Below are 20,935 nucleotides of genomic sequence, written 5' to 3' on the forward strand. Positions count from 1 at the left end.
GCCCATAGAATTGAATATGTTAAAAAAAAACCTGTCTTGTTGGGGATTCTTTGCTTGTCTGATACACCATTCTTCTCTCTCTTCCGTGTCTGGGGTCACTGAGCTCACCCCTTCCAGACTGGCAGAGCTGAACAAACAAGTCAGGAAGCTGCGAACTCAACTTAATTGAATATTCCCAATCTCTCTAATCTTAACCGATGTCCTCAAAATGGTTCAGAAAATTCCATTTCTCATCACTACTTGTCTAATGGATAAATTACTCAAACCAATCAGACAGCTTAGAAATTAAGGAACCATCTGAGTTCCTTTGTCCAAACTCAAGCTGTCCTTCAATTTTAGTTTTCCCCTAATGTTGTCGTACCTAGTACACTCCAGCACGTGCCTTTTCTGTCTGAGAACTTATGTGTTTTGTGTCTTTAACAACTCCATGCTGCATCTAACTGCTGTTTATCATTTATGGTCTTCTAGAACTTTCCATATGTTTTGATTCCCCAACTGAGCTTTCCTTAAACGTTTTGAGACCTTTCTGTGCAGTTGGTCTAATTCATTTAACAATAACATATCCCTCCCTGGTCACAATCAAGATCATCCTGTTGTTCGTCGATTTCCTTGAGCAGGCACCAGTAACGTCTCCTTCATCCTAGCCCTGATTTTTTAAAAAGTGCCATATTCAACGCTCTTTCAGGATTAGGAGAATGAGACCCATCATTGTTACTGGTATTTGGCATATTGAGTATGACATGGGAACTTTGCCAGACTCTGCCATGTGGGTAGGATACTTTTGATAGCCTGCCAGGTTCTCCAAAGAAAAAATAAGATAATAAGATGGAGCTGGGTTTTATAGTCTCTGTGTCTTGGCCGTTGATGGGACCAACCTGGCGCTGGCGGCAGCTGGTGGGTGTGACACCTACCTACTGGAAGATGAGGGGGTCTGGGTGGAGAAGGCCCAGTCCCAATACGAGTAGGCTTGGAGACCTCAGCCCCGGGACCCGCATGCCTGGGTTCCTCTGCCAGTTCTTTCATGCATGAGGCCCATCGGACGTGTGGAGAGTGCTCCCAGCATGGCCATGGCTGGCTCCGGAGGTCCTCAGCTGGTGGAGCTCTGCTCGGGGCGCCGGGGGTCAGGGAGAGAAACTCAACCCTCCCCCCTCCAAGGGGCCCCGGTGAGGACAGCCAGGCACGGGGGCAGGAGACTCCCTCCCTGATATGTAAAGTTTATATAGTATGGATCTTCTAAATTCACTACTTAGATAATGCCCCCCATTAGAAAGGAGGTGGCCAACTCGTGGAAACCAAATGGTGATAATGAATATGATGAATGTCAGAAAGAGTCCTGGGAAGGAACACCACAGAAGGAGCTCTTCACATTTAATTTTTTTTGTTTTTGTTTTTTGGGTCATACCCGGTGATGCACAGGGGTTACTCCTGGCTCTGCACTCAGGAATTACTCCTGGTGGTGCTTGGGGGGTCATATGGAATGTTGGGAATCAAACCCAGGTCGGCTGTGTGAAAGCAAGTGCCCTACCCATTGTACTATCACTCCAGCCCCACATTTAAATTTTTGAGAGCGCATGTGCAGCAATGCTCAGTGATTATACCTGGCTTGGTGCCTGAGGGTCACTCAGTGTGGTGCTCGGGATGGAATCCAGACCTCCTGCATATAGAGCATATATTCCAGTTCAAAGCTCCCTTCCTGGCCCCTGACATTGTATAAATATATTACAAGTTGCATTTTATAGTGATAGGAAGAAGTGTTTTTTTTTAAATTTATTTATTTATTTATTTATTTACAGTTGTAGATTTACAATTTTTTTTGTGCTTGGGTTTCAATTATACAATGATCAGATACCCATCCCTCCACCAGTGCCCGTTTTTCACCACCATGGATAATATCCCTCCCACCCCCATCCCCCCATCCCCCCCTGCCTCTGTGGCAGGGCAATCCCCTGTGTTCTCTCTCTCCGTTTGGGTGTTGTGGTCTGCAAAAGAGGCATTGAGTGGCAAACATGTTCAGTCCATAGTCTAAGAAGTGTTTTTGGATGGAGAGTTGACGATAATGTAATGTAGAGACTTTTGGTAGAAATTTACTGATTTGAATCTAGTCTAATCAGAGATCCATACTGTGTTCATACATTTCCCTGAACCTTATGAAGCAAGTACTTTGAATTTCTATAGCCCAGAATGTCTTCCTATATTATAGGATTTTACCACAATAGAATCTATTTCCTTGACCATGTTTCATACTACTCCAATCTTTATAATAGGGGAAATATATAAAAATGAAAGAAAACTTACGTTTCAGAAATCAGCTCTATCAGAAATAGTTAAACCAATTTTGCCTCTCCTTCCCCCCTTTTTGTTGCTTTGTTCCTTAATTTGTTTAAAGAGATTAAAATAAAATAAAATTTGGGGGATTTAGCTCAGCAGTAGAGTATTTGCCTTGCATGCATGTAAACCAGCTAGGGTTCAATCCCCAGTACTGCAAAGCAAAAAGAAAATGCATAATTGTTAGGCAGGTCTGCTAGAACTGCTTTCATGAATGCTGGGAAAGTTATACTCCCAGAGAATAGGAGACAGGGTTTCAGGTGCTCGTTTACCAGCATTTCAGAGGAACAAATTTTGCCCCTTAAACTTACAGGAATGATCCCTACTTATCCTCTTCCAAACCTCCTCCAATGAGTCAGCACACTAACTCATTGCTAGAAAGTCAGGGCACTCAAGACTTAAGACAATTCCTCTCCAAGAAACAAGCACAAGAGTGTTTTCAGGAATTTTCCATTTTCTTCATCATCATCATCATCATCATCATTTTACCTGATAACATAAAAAAATTTCTGCCAGCATAATTTTTGCTTGCTTGCAACTTTGTAATATCTGCTAGAAGGGTTCAAGAGATAGTACAGAACTGGAGTGATAGATAGGACAGTGAAGTCGTTTTCCTTGCAAGTGGCCAAATCAGGTTTGATACCTGGCATACCATGTGGTCCCCTGAGCACCACCAGGAGTAATTCCTGAGTGCAGAGTCAGGAATAATCACTGCGCAACCCCGGAGTCACCCAAAAAACAAAATAAGTAAATAGTTTTAAAAAAGAGATAGTACATGAGATAAGGTGCTAACTTTGCACAAAGCTGACCCAAATTTGATCTCTGGCACTGCGTATGGTCCCCTGAGCACAGCCAGGAGTCATCTCTGAGTAGAGAGTCAGCAGTAAGTCCTGAGCTGAGCACTGACAGATAAGACCCTCCAAACCAAACGAAACCAAACCAAACCAAAACCTGGCACCAAACAAAATTCCCCAAAAACATAAACGCCGAAACAAAACATTGGCGAAAGGAAACTTCTTTCTCAGTGCTCAAGTGATAAAAGAAACTTTCTAACTGGATAATAACTTTGTCAATCAGTTTAGGGGAAAATAAAAAGCAGGAGGCAAAAGAGAGCACTACAGAGCACTCAGAGGGCCGAATCTGCTTTCCCATTTCTATCTATCTGTCCTGGCCCTCCTTTGGGTTGTGAAAGGAGTGAGGGTTATGGGAATGGTTTCTTATTTTGGACCTTTCAATAAAGATTGGAATGGGGGGCAGGGAAATGACTGTAATAACAGGAAATAAGATTAGCAATTAATGTTAGCATGAGGAGATAGTTAAATTAGGTTGGAGACCTTTTTACGTCTCTCTTGGGTATTTGATCCTTTTATTTATTGCCTTATAAAATGAAGCTATTAATTAGGAAGTTTGCTGAGGAGCTTCTCCTTTCAATGGCCAAAAAATTCATTCACTTCAGATTTTTCCTGAAACATTTGAAAAAATCCACCCATCCTCCTGCTGCTTCTCAACCCCCTTGGTCTCTAGAATTTAAGCCATGTGACCTTTGAGGAAGATGTGGGTTCTGTCCTCATCAACAATGGAGCCATATGTCAGGCCTGCTTTGGTGATTGTATGTTTCATGATGCCATATATTTCCAACTCATGTTTTCTCATGGTCTCAATTTGGAGGAATGCATGGGGAGCTGTTTTGATCTCTTTTTGTTTTCACCCTTCTCCAACTATTCCTTTCTTACTGAATGTCCTGCAAGCTCTACTGACTTTTCGATATAATCTTGAATATCATTCCTTATGGATTTAGGCAAAGTTGATTCATAGAGACTGGCTTGCCTTGGCAGAGGATGCCATATGAATAGAAATGGATTTGTTTTAGCAATATAGATGGGCAGGGCTTCACAGATGTATGGGGCTAGCAGCCTGGCTTCCTGAGGTAAAGTATAGCACTGCACTGTAGAACTGTCCTTCAGTTGTTTATCGATTTGCTCAAGCAGGCACCAGTAACATCTCCATTGTGACACTTGTTGTTATTGTTTTTGGCATATCGAATATGCCACGGGGAGCTTGCCAGGCTCTGCTGTGCAGGCAGGAAACTCTCCATAGCTTCCCAGGTTCTCCAAGAGGGATGGAAGAATCAAGCCTGGGTTGGTTAGGTGCAAGGCAAATGCCTACCTGCTGTGCTATCGCTTCAGCCCAGGAGTAAGGTATAAGTCACTTAAATACGTTTTCTCTACAGCTCCAAGGCCTCAGGTGAGTCCTGGCTCCCTTATCCCTGACAGGCAGGTACTGAGCCCTGCAGGAAGGTATTACTGAGGTGTTACAGCAAAAGGTGAACATGGGCTTGTGTGGCCCCATCTAGAATCTTCAGAAGCTCATGATTCCAGAACCAGAATGGAAATAACAACAATCCTTCCAGAATATAGAAATCCTTTGGTTTTAGTGGAAAGAAATATGACAGCATGCCTCATAGTCATTTCAACACATTCTATTTATATGGCTTTTGGAGCGATAGCACAGCGGGTAGGGCGTTCGCCTTACAATCGGCCAACATGGCCGACCCGAGTTCGATTCCTCCGCCCCTCTTGGAGAGCCCGGTAAGCTACCGAGAGTATTTGATATGCCAGACACAGTAACAACAAAAGTCTCCAATGGACACGTTACTGGGCCCGCTCGAGCAAATTGACGATCAACGGGAGGGCCTTTACCTTTACCTTTACCTATTTTTATTAAACAGGTGATGTATGTTGGAGGAAAACAGGGGTAGTTGTGAAACACAGTAGAAGCAAGAATTATTAAAGACATGCACTTAAGATGCAATCATTTGCATAACTAAGTTCCCAGGAACAGACTTCAAGGCCCAGCAACTATGCAGTATTCTATTGAACATATTAATGTCCCTCCCCCATTAAAAAAGAAAAACAACTGTAACTCAAGTTCTGAGGCATTCCCGTGGGAAAAATCACAAAAACTCTTAAGTCCTGCAAATAATTCTGCTACAGCTATGTCACTCAGTGGGTATATAAATAGAAATGCACTCTGTGTTTTGGAGGGTGCTTAGGAAGGAAGCAGGCACTTAATACAATTATAAAACACACAACTCCTTGTCCAGAATAAAGTTTTTCTTCTACTGACTAATGAGTTTTAAAATTATCTTGCCAATTTTTCTAATTTCCAAAGCCACAGAGAAAGACTGAAATGTACTTATTTTTCTAATGTGTTTAATTTGGAACCTTTCAGAAACAATCTTTTATTCTTACCAGTCATGGTTGCCTTTTGTTCGAAGGATAGTTTTTATTTTAGTAATTTGCTTTTACTCTATTTTCATTGGGTGCCAGACTCAGGAATAATTCCCAGTGGGCTTGGGGGTTCATATGGGATGCCAGAATCTGCTGTGTGCAAGGCAAGCAAGCACTTTATCTGCTGTAGTATCACTGTGATTCTAATAACTTTTTTTAATATTAGGGCTGGAGCGATAGCACAGCGGGTAGGGCGTTCGCCTTACAAGCGGCCAACATGGCCGACCCGAGTTCGATTCCTCTGCCCCTCTCGGAGAGCCCGGCAAGCTACCGAGAGTATTGGATATGCCAGACACAGTAACAACAAAGTCTCCAATGGAGACGTTACTGGGCCCGCTCGAGGAAATCGACGATCAACGGGAGGGCCTTTACCTTTACCTTTAGGGTATTTTTGGATTTTTTTTTGTCTTGTTTTGGGCCACACCCAGCAATGCTCAGTGGATACTCTCAGCTCTGTGCTTACCTTTTATCCCCGATGGTAATCAGGGGACCATGGGCTACTGAGAATCAAACCTGGGTTCCTTGTATGTAAAGAACTTTCTGCAGTCAGTTAAGTTCTCTCTCTGGCCTCTAATACACTTTTAAATAGTTCCATTTTGGGGTTGGAGCAATAGCACAGCAGGTAGGGCGTTTGCCTTGCACGCAGCTGACCTAGGTTCGATTTCCAGCATCCCATATGGTCCCCCAAGCACCGCTAGGAGTAATTCCTGAGTGCATGAACCAGGAGTAACTCCTGTGCATCGCTGGGTATGACCCCAAAAAGCAAAAAAAAAAAAATAATAATAATAAAATAAAATACTTCCATTTCACTATTTTCTTCTATTCTTAAGGCACAATACTAACAATTCAAATTCTACTTGTATATAAGTGATCATGTAATTAATGGAGTCAATCGATAGCACAGTGGTAGGGCATTTGCCTTGCACGCAGCCAACATGGCCAACCCGAGTTCGATTCCTCCGCCCCTCTCGGAGAGTCCGGCAAGCTACCGAGAGTATCTCGCCCGCAGGGCAGAGCCTGGCAAGCTACCCTTGACGTATTCGATATGCCAAACACAGTAACAATATATGTATAAGAATAAAATTGCACATTTAATATTTATTTAAAAAATTCGGGGCTGGAGAGATAGCACAGCGGGTAGGGCATTTGCCTTGCACGTGGCCAACCCGGGTTCGATTCCCAGCATCTCAGATGATCCCCTGAGCACCGCCTGGAGTAACTCCTGAGTGCAGAGCCAGGAGTAACCCCTGTGCATCACTGGGTGTGAACCAAAAAGCAAAAAAAAAAAAATTCTCTGTAAATATTTTGACACTTATTTGCCATTTATTTATTTATTTTGTTATGAATTACTCAGTCCCCTGGGTTGGGGATGTTGCTCAAGCAGCAGAGCACAAGGTTATATGTTCGAAGCTCTGGTTCTATTGCCTGTACGGCATAGTCCCCCTGAAGAGCTGCTGTTCTGGGGCTTGGGGTGAGCACTCTGGGAGTATCCACGAGTGATCCCTACAACCATTTTTGATTTGGGGTGAACATTGGCTGTGCTTAGGGTTTACTCCTGGCAGGACTTGTGTGACTATATGGGGCACTGGGGACTGGAACTTGAACTCTGGTCAGCCCCATGCAAGGTAAGTGTCCTACCCACTGAACTGTTGCTCTGGCTCTCTCTTATCACAATTTTTTAAAGGAGAAAAAAGCATTCAGTTATCCGAAACTATATATATATTACTGCAATCTTTATTCTTACTCAGTCCCACCTTAAAGGGATTTTTATTTATTTATTTTTATTTTATTTTACTTTTTTTTAATTAGTGAAACACCATGAGGTACAGTTGTAGACTTACAAATTTTTGTGCTTGGGTCTCAGTTATACAATGATCAATTACCCATCCCTCCACCAGTGCCCATTTTCCACCACCATGGGTCCTAGTATCCCTCCCACCCCCCATCTCCCCCATCCAACTCTGCCTCTGTGGCAGGGCATTCCCTTTTGTTCTAAAAACATCTTGAATGTCAATGCTCTTTACTGAGAACAATTCAAGATACAGATTATTATCAGTGATCAAACTCTTCAGTGTGATTTTGATCTTTTACAAGGAGTTCAATTTTTGCTTTATCCCAAAGTCTTGATCTTTTATCACAGAATACTGCACAAATGTTGGGCTTTCTTGCTGCCTTTGATGACTGAGAATAAAATTACATGGTGGCTGTGGCAATGATTTCAAAACTAAAAGATAAGCATTATGGGGAGGATGAAAAACAAATTATCAGCAGGAAATATAGTGTATTAGATAATGAAAAGGAAAAAAAGAAGAAAAAGAGAAAGAAGGGAAAAAAGAAAGGAAAGGAGGATGTTAATTACTAGGCAGAATTTTTGTTGCTATTTTTTGATAAAAAATAAGGCCATAGAGATAGTGCAGCAGGAGGGCACTTGCTTCACATGTGGCGAACCCAGATTTGATCCTGGAACTCCACATGGCCCTCCAGAGCCAGGAATAAGCCCTGTGTATAGCCAAGTGTGGCCCTCAGACCAAGATAGAAATAATAATACTGAAAAAAAATGCAGAAAATGCCAGTGAAAAGAAATGTATATTTAAGACATAGGGAAGAAAGAAAAATTGGTTAAAATTTTTGTGAATTCAGTATTTTGATTTCCTTACAATAGAATTAAACCTAGGGGCTCGAGTGATAGTGAAGTGGGGTAGGGCATTTGCCTTGCACGAGGCCGACCCGGATTTGATTCCCAGCATCTCATATGGTCCCCCAAGCACCACCAGGAGTAATTCCTGAGTGCAGAGCCAGGAGTATCGCCAGTGGGACCCACAAGGGGGAAAAAAAAAGAATTAAACCTAAAGAATGATGATTCAAATCAGTGCATTTTGTTTAATCAAATTTAGTTTCAGAGAAGAACCACAATTTTTTGTTGTTAAATGTTTTCTATGTAACTTCTTTGGTAAAAACTGTAAAATAAAACCTACTTCCGTCTTAGTATCTCTTATCAAAATCAAAATAACTATCCAAATCTTAAGATCTTTTTTCTTTAATAGCAAGGTTAAAGAAATATCATAAATATTATGGGATACTTTGAAATATGAGAAGTCTTTTTTGAAAATTCTGCTTCATCACTATAAAATTAATTCCGGGAAAAAAATCTTAAGAAGACACATTAGCTTTGCACTAAGATCCAAGAATCTTCCATCATTGTGTGTTTTCATAAATGACATCCAGTTGCTATTGAAAGTCTTTATCCGGGTAATTTCAGTTATGCTTGAACTAAATTTTTTTTGGAGGGGTCTGTCCTTTCTACAAAAAGATATTTGGATTCATTTTATGTATATGCAGAGTCCACCCACCATGTGTATTAACAGATGAGAATAGTATGTATATTTTCCTGCATAATATACAGAACTTGGGAATTGAGATGATTGAATGACTGTCCCATTGGTTTGTTATATACTTGTGAAAACACTGGTTTCCATCATTTTATTCTTGCTACCATCGTGAGATAAAATGAATGCCTCAAAGAACCAACATACTTGATTCCAAGCACTATAGTTATATAAATTTCAAATTTGAAAACACTACTCTTAATTTTTTCCACTCTAAGAAGAGATGTGATTTCCAAGTCAATACTACATGAATATTTTCAAGGTAATAGTAGAAATCAAATAGTCAACCTTAAGTAAATTCAATGTCATTGCATTTCTCCCTGCTATTGTTTATATTTCTCAGTCTTGCGCTGTTTCATCCTTTAACACTATCTATACAAAGAAAGGGGACCTGTAATTTTTTTCCCCAAAGGTTCATTTCAACTTTAAAATGTTGATTTGGACACAGCCGCAGAGAAGAAAGGCCGCGTGGGGGGATCCACAGCTCCCGGAGAAGACACCAGGTCCCAAAAAGAGCCGAGATCACCGGGAAGTCCCAGATGGGGTAGGTGCCGCATCCTGCCTCCTCCAGATGGGACCCTGGTGACCAGAAGCCTCTACAAGCATAGTTCGACTATGTGGGAACTAGGACTTTTCCTCCAAACTGCTCGGCCGCTTATGCGGCCGCACGACATCTCCATTTATACAAAGTGATCAATGGAAAGTAAATCATCCAACATTTCTCTCTGAAAATCAGGCTTAACTCTTATACAAACCATAACACCCAATAGGAGAGAGAGAACAAAAGTGAATGCCCTGCCACAGAGACAGGGTGGGTTGGGGAGGGTGGGGGATGGGAGGGATACTGGGATCCGCGGTGGTGGGAAAGGGTCGCTGGTGGAGGGATGGGTATTCAAAATAAATAAATAAATTATAAAAAATGTTGATTTATCTGGGAGGTTGGTACCTGGGAGGAAGTATTACAAGGATCATTTGATAAGGAAGCTCTTTTGCTGCATACAGAGCAAAGTCCCTTCATATTGCATCTGTAGTTGGTCTACACAATTATACATGATTGAGGCAACGTGGCAACAGCATTGCAGTTAATCTCCACACACCTTGTTCAAACACTGCAGATGCATGGGACAAGGAGGGATCCCCTGGACACAGGAGATACAAAGGATATTAAAGGCTGGAGGAATAGTTTATGGACAACACTTCAGTATTCTAAACAACAAAGAATATGTGCACCATTTCTGTATTCTAAAAAACAACAAAAATGTAGGCAGGGCCTCCCACATCTTTGCAAGATACTTTTTTTTGTGTGGTCTGTTAAGCAAAATTCCACTCAATTATTGACTTGAATTAGTTCTGTGATCAGAATGATTTGTAATATCTAGCATTTTTTTAATATTAAAAAGGTGTGTACTCTTTTGCTGGTGATCTAGAATGATTTTAAAGTTTTGGTTTAAAGATATGCGGGGTGCATTTTTTTTTGTTTAACTTAATGCAAATCTTAATCCCCCAAATTCAAGGAAAGAACCACATTTTGTTATAATCTGTTTTAGGACAGGAAGAATAACTTACTTGACTTTTTTTTTTTTTGGCTTTTTGGGTCACACCCGACAATGCTCAGGGGTTAGTCCTGGCTCTGCACTCAGGAATTACTCCTGGCAGTGCTTGGGGGACCATATGGGATGCTTGGAATTGAACTCGGCTCAGCCGAGTACAAGGCAAAAGCCCTACCTGCTGTGCTATCGCTCCAGCCCCGATAATAACTTGACTTCTCTGTAATTTCTCAAAGTAGCCGATGTGAACATTGGGTAAGTGTTTACTGAGGAAATTAACACTTTAAACACACATCATTAAAATATATTTATGTATTCTGATGCTCCATGTTTTGTATGCTGGGAGGGCTACAAATACTTAACATTTTGTGATTTGGAGTTTTCAATGCAGTATAAACAATATATTATTTTAATTAAGGTCAGAAGCTCCTGGTAACTGAGGAACCATAACTGCTTACCTACTGCACCTATAAAAAGCTACCCTGTGTGTTCAGTAATACCAATACAACACAAAATATTGAAAATTAGGATCTGTTTTATTGAGCAATAAAATGCCTGATTCATTTTTCCACTAAAAAGTTTTTATGAGCATGTCTACTCAAGGAGTATTCATGTATTAAGTAAGTAGATGTTAAGGAAATAGATATCCAGGTACTTTATACTTTAGAAAGAACTCTCTGGTACTAGAGAAGATAATATAGGGGTACAAGGCACTTGCCTGTTATGTGACAAACCCAGATTTTGTCCCAGACCCTCATAGGTCACCTGATCCCTGCCAGGAATAATCCTAGAGCCAGTAGTAAGCCTTAAGCACTGCCAGGTGTGGCCAAAATTCCTCTCCCCTAAGAAAAAAAAAAAAAAGAAGAAGAGAAAGAGAGATGGGCAAGGGAGAGATAATTTTTTTTTGACTGGTGAGACATGTTCTATATTTCTAAGATGTCCAATTACTATGGAATAGTTTCATTAGAACTGCTCATTATTGTTCTTTGTCCTTCGTAGATAACAAAAATTGTTACAAAACCATTCTTACCAAAGGCTCAAAATACACTTCTTAAAGTGACTGATTACTGGACTATATTTCATTGATAGAGAACCTCCAAACTGCCTGATAGTCAAGCTCTGGAGCATTCTGATTATTAAAGTAACAAAAAATTGACCAAGAGTACTTGCTCCAACAGTCAACATAAATCGAGTTCATTGCTCAGTCATAAAAAATTCTACATGCAAGTTAAAGCTATTTAACTAATTCTCAGTTCTATGCAAGTTATGAGGTAGCTGCAAAAGTAGCTAATCATCTTCCAGAAAGCAAAACCAAAGGAAAAGGGGTTAATTATAAAAGTTTCAATATTTATTTAATAGACAAAATCTTGGGTTTTCCAGTGTTTTCTATTTGTACAATCCTTTATAGCACCTTTAACATCTTTGCAGTACTGATAAATTCCCCCAACGGACCAAGAACACAATAACTCTCATTTTTTAAAAAGTCTTTAAATGTGAAGTGCAGAGCTGCCCAAAAGGAGAGAGGCAAGTGGGAGACATATTTCACCTCTCCTAGCACCAGTAAATCATTTTGTTTTTGCTTTTTAAATTCGGAGATGGATGGTGCTCACCGATACCAATAAGATGTGCCTGTATGAGCTGTGGAGAAGTTCTCTTTCTGAAAATCAACTCCACCATGATGACCAGCAGGGCCAGATGTTGGCTAGAAGTGAAAGTGAGGGTAAATTTTCAAGGTTTTTCCAGACCTTTCTGTTGACATATATTTACTAGCCTTTGTTAAGATTGGTCACTAAACTAATGGTATTTTCTATATTCTATGGAAATTTCTATTATTTGATGAAAGTCCATTTCTCAGAAAAAGGTGGAAAATTCATTCAAGTTCTATGCTTCTGTGGGATAAGTGGAAAACAGTGTCACAAATTATATACATATATAAAATTATATATGTGTTTTGGGGCTCAGGGGGTTCCCAAACAGTGCTTAAGATATCCAGGACCTCCACTGGAGATTCTCAGCCAATTGGGAAGTTGGTTCAATGTAAGAGTACAGGATATTGTGCTGCTTAAGCCCTGCAGTACCTGGAATAGGTGATGCTCAGGTACGTCGGACCTGCACCCAGTGATGCTCAGGAGACCAAGAAGTGCTGGGAATTAAACCCAGGTTAAGCACATGCTAAACTGTTATACTATCTCCTGTCTCCTACAAATTATATTTTTAAGTAGTAAGATGGACTTCTTTGCAGAGCTCACTAAACTAGAGAGATGCCAGAGGATCATGCTTTCTTCTTGGACTGAAAAAGAATTCGATCAATGATGCTGGCACCTCCAAGATCCTTTCTGGAATGATGGATTCACACTGACAGACCAGATGTTGATTAGGAAGAAAATAGTATATATTATGGCTGACTTAAGGTCTTGACTGACGTAAAGTCTTGACATTACTGTGTCACATTTCAGCTCTGAGGGATCACCTCACCTGCCATGTCCAATTTTTTTTTTTAATTTCATAAGTAAGAGGCACTTTGGTTATATATTTTATATAATAAATACCATCATCTCCTTGCACCAGAATGTTTGTCATTAGCATTCATGGGTTTAATACTGTAAACATCTAGGCTCAGTTCTTCGAGAACATTTTCTTGTAAATAGGAATCTAACGATAGCATTTCCTCACCCACAATGTTACCACCCTCACATTCCCACCAATGTTGAGCACCAGTAAGGTATATTATGCAAGAACTCGACTATATCTCACTAGATACCAGAACAGAGTGATCTCTCGTCAAGAAGATCTTACAGTTATAGCATATAGTCTTTGGCTTAATTTAAAATTAAATAAGCAAATACAAGGAGGGTCGGAAGAGGATGAAAACCAATTTCACACCAAGTAAATGAGTTTATCACCCCTCCATCTTTACTTTCATTCCAAGTTAGCAGAAAAGGTGAATCGTGGGTTGAGCTTCCCCTGGTCGTAATTCTAAACTGTCTTCACCTATTAGAAAACTTGTCATATAAACAGTCAGACCACCAACTAAACCTCTTCTAGGAATAAATGCTTAGCCAATGAATAAACAATAGGATAATGGTTCATACAGATATACAGCAACCACAGACTCTCCTTACACATCTCAGAGAGTCTTTAGCACCTTTGCACAGGTTCCTTTCCACAGAGCAGAGAAAAATATCTGAAATGAGAGGAACACGCCTCGCTTCCCTCTGGCTGGGAACGTCTGTGAATTACATAGTTGTCACTGGGAATACCTGTGAATATACAGTTGCCGTCTTCCAGGCAAGAGAAAGATGTGGTCTGGGGTCTGATCACATCTCTTTGGAGGCACGCACAAAAACCCATTAGTATACCGGGTCCTCTGAATAGCATCATCACACAAGTCCCCAATCCTTTGCCATTGACAGAGGCAGTTGGGCTTGGGCTGTCTTAGCCGAGGCACTTGAGGGAAAGGCTGGGTCCACCTGTGGCCGTCAGACCTCCGAGCTATCGCTGTATGGGCCCCGCGGGGACATCATGGGCTCGCTGCTGCTGGAACCCTTGGGTGGCTCCTTCTTCTTGGTGCCCTTCTTCTTCTTCTTGCACATCAGTGCTGCGATGGCTGTGAGGCAGAGGCTGAGCAAGCCCAGCACCACGCCTGCCACCACCATGACCAGGTTGACCTCAGCGTCTGGAGTGTTGAGCTCCCGAGGGAGGAGGCCGTCGGGAGGAATTCTCCCCTGGGGCACTCGCTTCCGGTGGCTGCGGTCCAGGGAGATGTGCTGGATGTTGGTGCCTCGGTTTTTCTCTGCTCCGATTTCCCATGCTAGCGGCGGGGTGCTCCTGATCTCCCTCTTCTCCCTGCCCTTGCTCCCCGTGTGAGGCTTCTGCTGGCCCACCACCGAATGGTATTGGGACTCCACACTTCTTTTGCCAAGGCCTCGGTTGGCACTGTCTTTAGATCTTACCGTGTAGATGGTGTGTATATACCATTCTCTCCCCAGAGCAACCTACAAAACAGGTATTGCTTGTTAGAAATATGCTGGGGGCGGGGGCTGGAGCAATAGCATATGGGTAGGGCATTTGCCTTGCACCCAACTGACTGGGGTTCGATTCCCAGCATCCCATATGGTCCCCTGAGAACCGCCAGGTGTGATTCCTGAGTGCAAATGCCTGAGCATGCCAGGGTGTGACCCAAAAAGAAAAAATAAAGAAAAAAAGAAAAAAAAGGAAAGAAAAATGCTAGGGCAACATGATGAAGGACCATCTGCAAGATAAATGAACAGCAACCATAATTCAACATCATCTTAGTGGCCCCTACATTCAATACCTTCAATTAGATAGACACAGTTTTCTGCATGTCTGATACACAAGTCTTTGTGCAAATAATTGCTCTGTGGCTTTAGAGCACTCACCGTGCAGACTTAACAGCAAGAATTTGACTCCTGGTGTCACCTGTCTGTGCCAAGTTGGGTACCGGCTGCTCTGATTTTGTGCCTGGCAACTCTGCTGTCTAAAGTCCCTGGTGTCACCAATGATTTCTGGCCATACCACAGCTGCCTATGTGCAAGCATCAAACTAGACAATGTGATCCCTGGTGATTATTACATGTACAAGCAGCACCATGAAAGGAGTGTGCGCCCTGGGAAGCATGGTAGGTGAGTGTGCAAGTATCACAGCCTGATGTATAATCTCCAGTGAGCACCCTAACAAACTACAAACTGTGGCAGCGTCACGGGCATGCATTGTGTGACCCCAGGTCATCACCCCAACAACAATAGCAGAAGAAAGGGAAGGGGAGGAGGAAAGGATGAGGAGGAGCATAAAATAATAATAGTAGAAGTGGGATCAATAATGCAGTGGGAAGGGAGCTTGTCTTGTGTGTATCAAACCCAGGTTTAGTCCCTGGAACCATATATGGTCCTCTGAGCTCCACAAGGAATAAGCTCTGACTACCATTGGGTATAGTCTCAAAATAAAAATAAATGAATAAGTAAAAGTATTCTGTAAATATTCTGTGCAATTTTATGTTTCTTGGGGAGGTTACTTTTAGGTCATATCTATTGGTCCCAGGGATCAAACTGATGGCACTTGGATTCAAGGCAAGTATTTTATCCCCTATACTATCTCTTCAGCCTCAATTCTATGCAACTTTTTAAGGAAACTTGTGCTGATGAATATTTGATAATCTATGACTTGGAATCATTATGTGTCAGAGCCGGAGGATCTTTCACTATCACACAGTCTAATTCATCTAAAATTGAGTAAAAAGAATTCACAGCACCTAAGTGACTTGCTCAATGACACGTTACTCATTAATTCTGGTTACTGACTAGAATTTAAGCTTCTGGCCCTTAATATTCTTTTCATGATATGCAGTTACATGTTGTTTTTAAAACCATATAGAAGGTCAGCTTTTCTGGTTCTGTGAAAGAAGTTTCTGATGATGCCTTTTAAAGACTTTGGGAATTAGAGAACACCAACTTGTTAACTACAAACAAAAAATTTCAGCTTCTTGGTTGTAAGGATCCAGAATGACAAGTATGCTTCCTTCCTGTTTTCTTGTTAGGTTGACTAAAGATTAACACGTTTTTCCAGTTCATTTTGTCTGACACTTTCCAGTAAATATCCTGAAAGTAAATACACTTGCTTCCCCAAGGATTCTGAATGTGAACACATCTCTGAATTTGTTCCAATCACTGCCTTAAAATTTTGATGTTTTCTTATGTCTATTTCCACCATCTAGCTGCAGGCTAAAATGGTCTGTCTTGAATTTATAGTGTTTGAACTTGGAGATTTATGCCCCGTGCACATTATTTTTCCCCTCTGAGTCCAACAGTCATACAAGATCTAACAAACATGGGCTTGTACAGTCAAAAGGAAGGAAGTCTTGAATAAGAAAAACAGAAGTCCCAACCATCAGACTTAGAAATCTAAGACTCTGAGCTGAATAAGGGTCATCGCTGTGAAGATTTAAAATGGCATTAAAGCATTGACAATGCTAGTAATTAATGAAGACAATAATTTGAATTCATAGAATGCCTACTATGTGTATGGTGATGCTAAATTTCCGCCAACTTCCCTTCTTGTTTTTGTGATGGGGAAGAGGAGTGCACACATTTGCTTGTGGTGCTTGTCAGGGGTTCCATTTTATGTTGTGGTGTTCAAAAACTCAACCTTGCACGCAGCTGGCTGTGCTGCCAAAATCAAACACTGATGGTACAGCACGGATCCAAGATAGCAAGGTTTGCAGGAAAAAGATCAGGAGTAAATGGGATGCCTCATGGACCATCGCTGGATGCCTAAATACTGAGATTAACTGATAATTCAGACAAGTAGCTTGTGATTAATTGATGATTAATTTACATTGCTACTGTAACTGATATTGTGGAGATAATTTTTGTTAGTTTGGGTTTTCCTGGTTACAAGCTTATATGAATTTAAAAACTATTTTTGTATATTTGTGTTTTTAGGGGCCACATTCAGCAGTGTTGGTGTTGCTTCTGGCTCTGTGTTTTGGAGTTGCTTCTGGCAATGCTCAAGAGGTCCATGTGGTATTAAGGAACGAATGTGGGCCTCCTGCAGGCAATGCGTGCACTATAGAAAAAGTGACTCACCTGAAAAAGTGGTGTTGAATCAACTTTAAATCCATCAGATCCAGGCTGATTCACTAAGAGAATAGCTTCAGGGTCATCCATGGCCAGCTTAGCATTAAACAGAACATTTCCAAAACTGGTGGCTTGTGTCTCTGGCTGAGCTTTGTCCTTTTAGCAACAAGGAAAATGATAACAGCTACAGATAAAGCAAATTTTTGCACATGAAGAATACCATCCTACTAGTTTTGTGTAGGTATGAAACTACCATAAAATAAATGCCATATTACACATATAAACCAAATATATTACTATTTGGTTTCATTTTAAAAGATATTCTACTGTTTTAAAGTCTAGGTGAAAAAACCTCTTCACTTTGAATATCTACCTCTTTCATTGTTTGCCAAAGCACTTACCACAATTTTAAATCTATATAAGAGTGAAGGAGAATCAGCTAAGCATCCATATTCTGCATTGGCTGGGCTGTACTTGGGGACATAGCCATCGGCTCCAGTGCACAGGAACACCTTCTCAATGCTGCAGTAAAAGGAATCACCAAGATTCTGGACAGGGTCTACCATGACACGGCCATAAATTATGTCACCTGAAAAAAATATGGGAAAGCAATTTGTCTCTATTTGACAGGGAAGATATGGTACAACATGTCTTAGCCCCGAGATCTGATCTATGCCCAAGCTGTAGAGATCGCTTGTGGGGCTGGAGAAAGTGAATGCTTTGCATGCAGGGGCACTGTGTCTGATATCTGGTGCCACATGGTTACTTGAGCACTGGAGCAACCTCTGAATATTATGCCAGAAGTAGCCTCTGAGCAAAAAAAAAAAAAAGTAAATAAAATAAAAATTAAGACTATTTTTCTTTTTCTTTTTTTTTTTTTTAACATATTAAGCAATGAACTATTTCCTGGTATATACCATGAGGTACAGTTGTAGACTTACAAATTTTTGTGCTTGGGTTTCAATTGAAGACCATTTTTCTGACTGAACACAAGTAACTCAAGGTTTACTAACCACCTCACATTTCATTTAATAGTATGAGTGACCTCCATGCTTGTCCTCTAACCCACCACTATACTGTTGAGTTTCCCACTGACAGTAATGAATTCATTGACAAGACAAATTTGTTATAGGATATACTCATAGTGTATGCATGTAATATAGTACAGGCTATATGTCATATAGACTATAGACTGACGTAGTAGAGAGTGACAGTAAAATCACACCTATTAAGAGTCAGATTAACTTTATTATTTTTGAAAGAGGGGGTTAATATTGCACTCCCGCATTCAAATTTTGCAGCATACTGGGAATTCCCTCCGAAACAAACTTTTGCCCCTTAGGCATTTACAGTCTCATACTGTTGCAATAATTTCTTATGCAACTTGAAAAGTCAGTTTTTAAAAAAAATTAAAAAAAATAAATAGGCTTTGATTCAGAGATATAGTACAGCCCGTAAAACACTTGCCTTGTGCCTGGTCAGCTCAGGATTGATCATGGCACCCTACAGTCCCCTGAGCACTGCCAGGAATGATTCTTAAATGTGGCCCAAAACAAAAAAGCAAAAACACCCAGACCTGTTTCAAAAGTCATATAGGTAAGGTAAAGTAAAGGCCCTCCCGTTGTTTGTCGATTTGCTCGAGCGGGCCCAGTAACGTCTCCATTGGAGACTTTGTTGTTACTGTGTTTGGCATATCGAATACGTCATGGGGAGCTTGCCAGGCTCTGCTGTGCGGGCGAGATACTCTCGGTAGCTTGCCGGGCTCTCCGAGAGGGGCGGAGGAATCGAACTTGGGCGGGCCATGTTGGCTGCGTGCAAGGCAAACGCCCTACCGCTGTGCTAAAGGAAATAGAAAACAAATTTTTACAATAAAACTGTCCTGTAGGGGCTGGAGCAATAGCATAGTGGGTAGGGCGTTTGCCTTGCACGCGTCCTACCCGGGTTCAATTCCCAGCATCCCATATGGTCCCCCAAGCACCGCCAGGAGTATCTACCAGGAGTAATTCCTTAATTTCTGAGTGCAGAGCCAGGAGTAACCCCTGGGTGTTGCTGGACCTGAGAGTTACTGGGTGTGACCCGAAAAGAAAAAAAAAACCTGTCCTGTAACACATGTCCAGTTTTAGTGAGCCCACTCATTTCCACACAACTGGTAATGACCCAGTTACATTCTCAAAGCCATGCAAGAGATTTGGAAACTAGAGAGACAGTAGGTAGGGCACTTGCCCTATACATGGCTGACCCAGGTTTGATCACTGGTATCCCAGGTAGTTCCCTCAGCCCTCCAGTGTGATCTCTGAGCACAGAGCCAGGAGTAATTCCTGAGCACACACAGCTGGAGGTGACCCCCCAGAAACCAAGCAACCTCCTTGCCACCATCACCAAATAAACACGCGAAATAATAATTTTCATCCACAAATATTTTCCCCTAAAAGCCAAGGGCAATAGATAAAACAAGGGAATAGACAGAGCAGGGCTCTCGTTTGGAAAGTGCTACCTTCTGCAAAAGCGACATCACTCTCTTGCCCAAATCCCATGGATCCATCGGACAACCACAAACTCTTCTTGGAGAGTAGATACATCTGGGTGTTCAAGCTAAACTCAGCCGCCACAGGATCACTGACCTGTAACCAAGTGCAAATCATCATCGATTCTGATTAATCATGAGCAGAGGATTCACAGACACACACATTCACTGTACACTGACAAGCAGAAAATGATTTACTGTGCAGAAATGTTCATGCCAAACAAAACCAACTTAGAGAATTGGAATACTTCCTTTGTCTTCTTTGAAAATGCAAAAATAGCAAGCTTGTTTAAATGGGACTAGTAACATTGCTTGAGCTCATATTTACTGGATTATTGGGGTACATAAAGGACTTGTGAATAACGTGGTGAATGAAGACCAATCTACTACAATATTTTTGACCAAAGATACTATCATACTTCTTTTCATACATATGACAAATCCTTTGAGGTAGTATGAACTACATGATATTTACCGTCTTTGCATAATAAGAACAAAACAGAGAAATACAGAAAAACTCAGGAGAAAATCCTTGAATCTTCACGATAGCATGCTCAGGAGGAGATCACATAAGAAACAAATACTCTACACATACTCTTAAACTTGGAATTTTCTCAACTGGACCAACAACAGATAAAGGAACAATCTTTCTTCCGTTTTACCTCTCTGCCTTTCTTCTTACCTGCCTTTCTCTTTTTTCACCATGTAAGAAAGTCATAGCATTAAAACAAAATTTCAGTTCACTGATAAAAGTTCACCATGATTTTCACAGAATGGAGTGACTGGGAAAATAATATGTATATTATGAGACACACCTGTTGGAATCGGATGTCAAGGTCAAAGGTGACTGGCTCCCTGGGGTTGCAGGTAACTGGCAGGCGATACTCTTGATAGGATGGGGTGGTGCATGGGAGAAGTTTTACAGTGTAGGTCCCTGAGTAGTCACGCACCTTTGAAGAGAAAGGAGGACATTGGTGTTTTTCATTTGAAAATCTGTTTGCAGGGCAGGCCTGGGATATAGCTCAATGGTAGAGTTATTGCCTAACATGTGTTAGGTTCAATATCTAGCATCTCTCTCTCTCTCTCTCTCTCTCTCTCTCTCTCTCACACACACACACATACACACACACACAGGCACGCGCATGTGCGTGCAAAATAAATCTCAGGTTGTAAATAGAAGAAGTAAAAAAGGTAAAATTCAGTAAGAACTTCAGCGTCAGGGGATAATGGCTCAGTGGCAGAGAACCTGCCTTGCAAGCATGTGAGCAGA

The 20,935-nt window shown here is 41.3% G+C and overlaps 1 protein-coding gene across 1 annotated transcript in view; it reads right to left on the reverse strand.

Moving 5' to 3' along the window:
• Nucleotides 1–14,027: 14,027 nt before the first annotated feature.
• The window catches only part of FREM2 (FRAS1 related extracellular matrix 2), a 204,181-nt gene continuing 197,273 nt past the window's right edge, over nucleotides 14,028–20,935 (reverse strand). The window contains exons 20-24 of the mRNA XM_056126254.1: nucleotides 20,481–20,615; nucleotides 19,636–19,762; nucleotides 17,543–17,730; nucleotides 17,151–17,297; nucleotides 14,028–14,543 (exon numbers count right to left, since the gene is read on the reverse strand). Coding sequence (XP_055982229.1) covers nucleotides 14,028–14,543; nucleotides 17,151–17,297; nucleotides 17,543–17,730; nucleotides 19,636–19,762; nucleotides 20,481–20,615 — 1,113 coding nt within the window. The remainder of the gene's footprint in view (nucleotides 14,544–17,150; nucleotides 17,298–17,542; nucleotides 17,731–19,635; nucleotides 19,763–20,480; nucleotides 20,616–20,935) is intronic.

This window comes from Sorex fumeus, unplaced genomic scaffold (assembly GCF_029834395.1).
Source record: "Sorex fumeus unplaced genomic scaffold, SorFum_2.1 ptg000061l, whole genome shotgun sequence".
NCBI lineage: Eukaryota > Metazoa > Chordata > Mammalia > Eulipotyphla > Soricidae > Sorex > Sorex fumeus.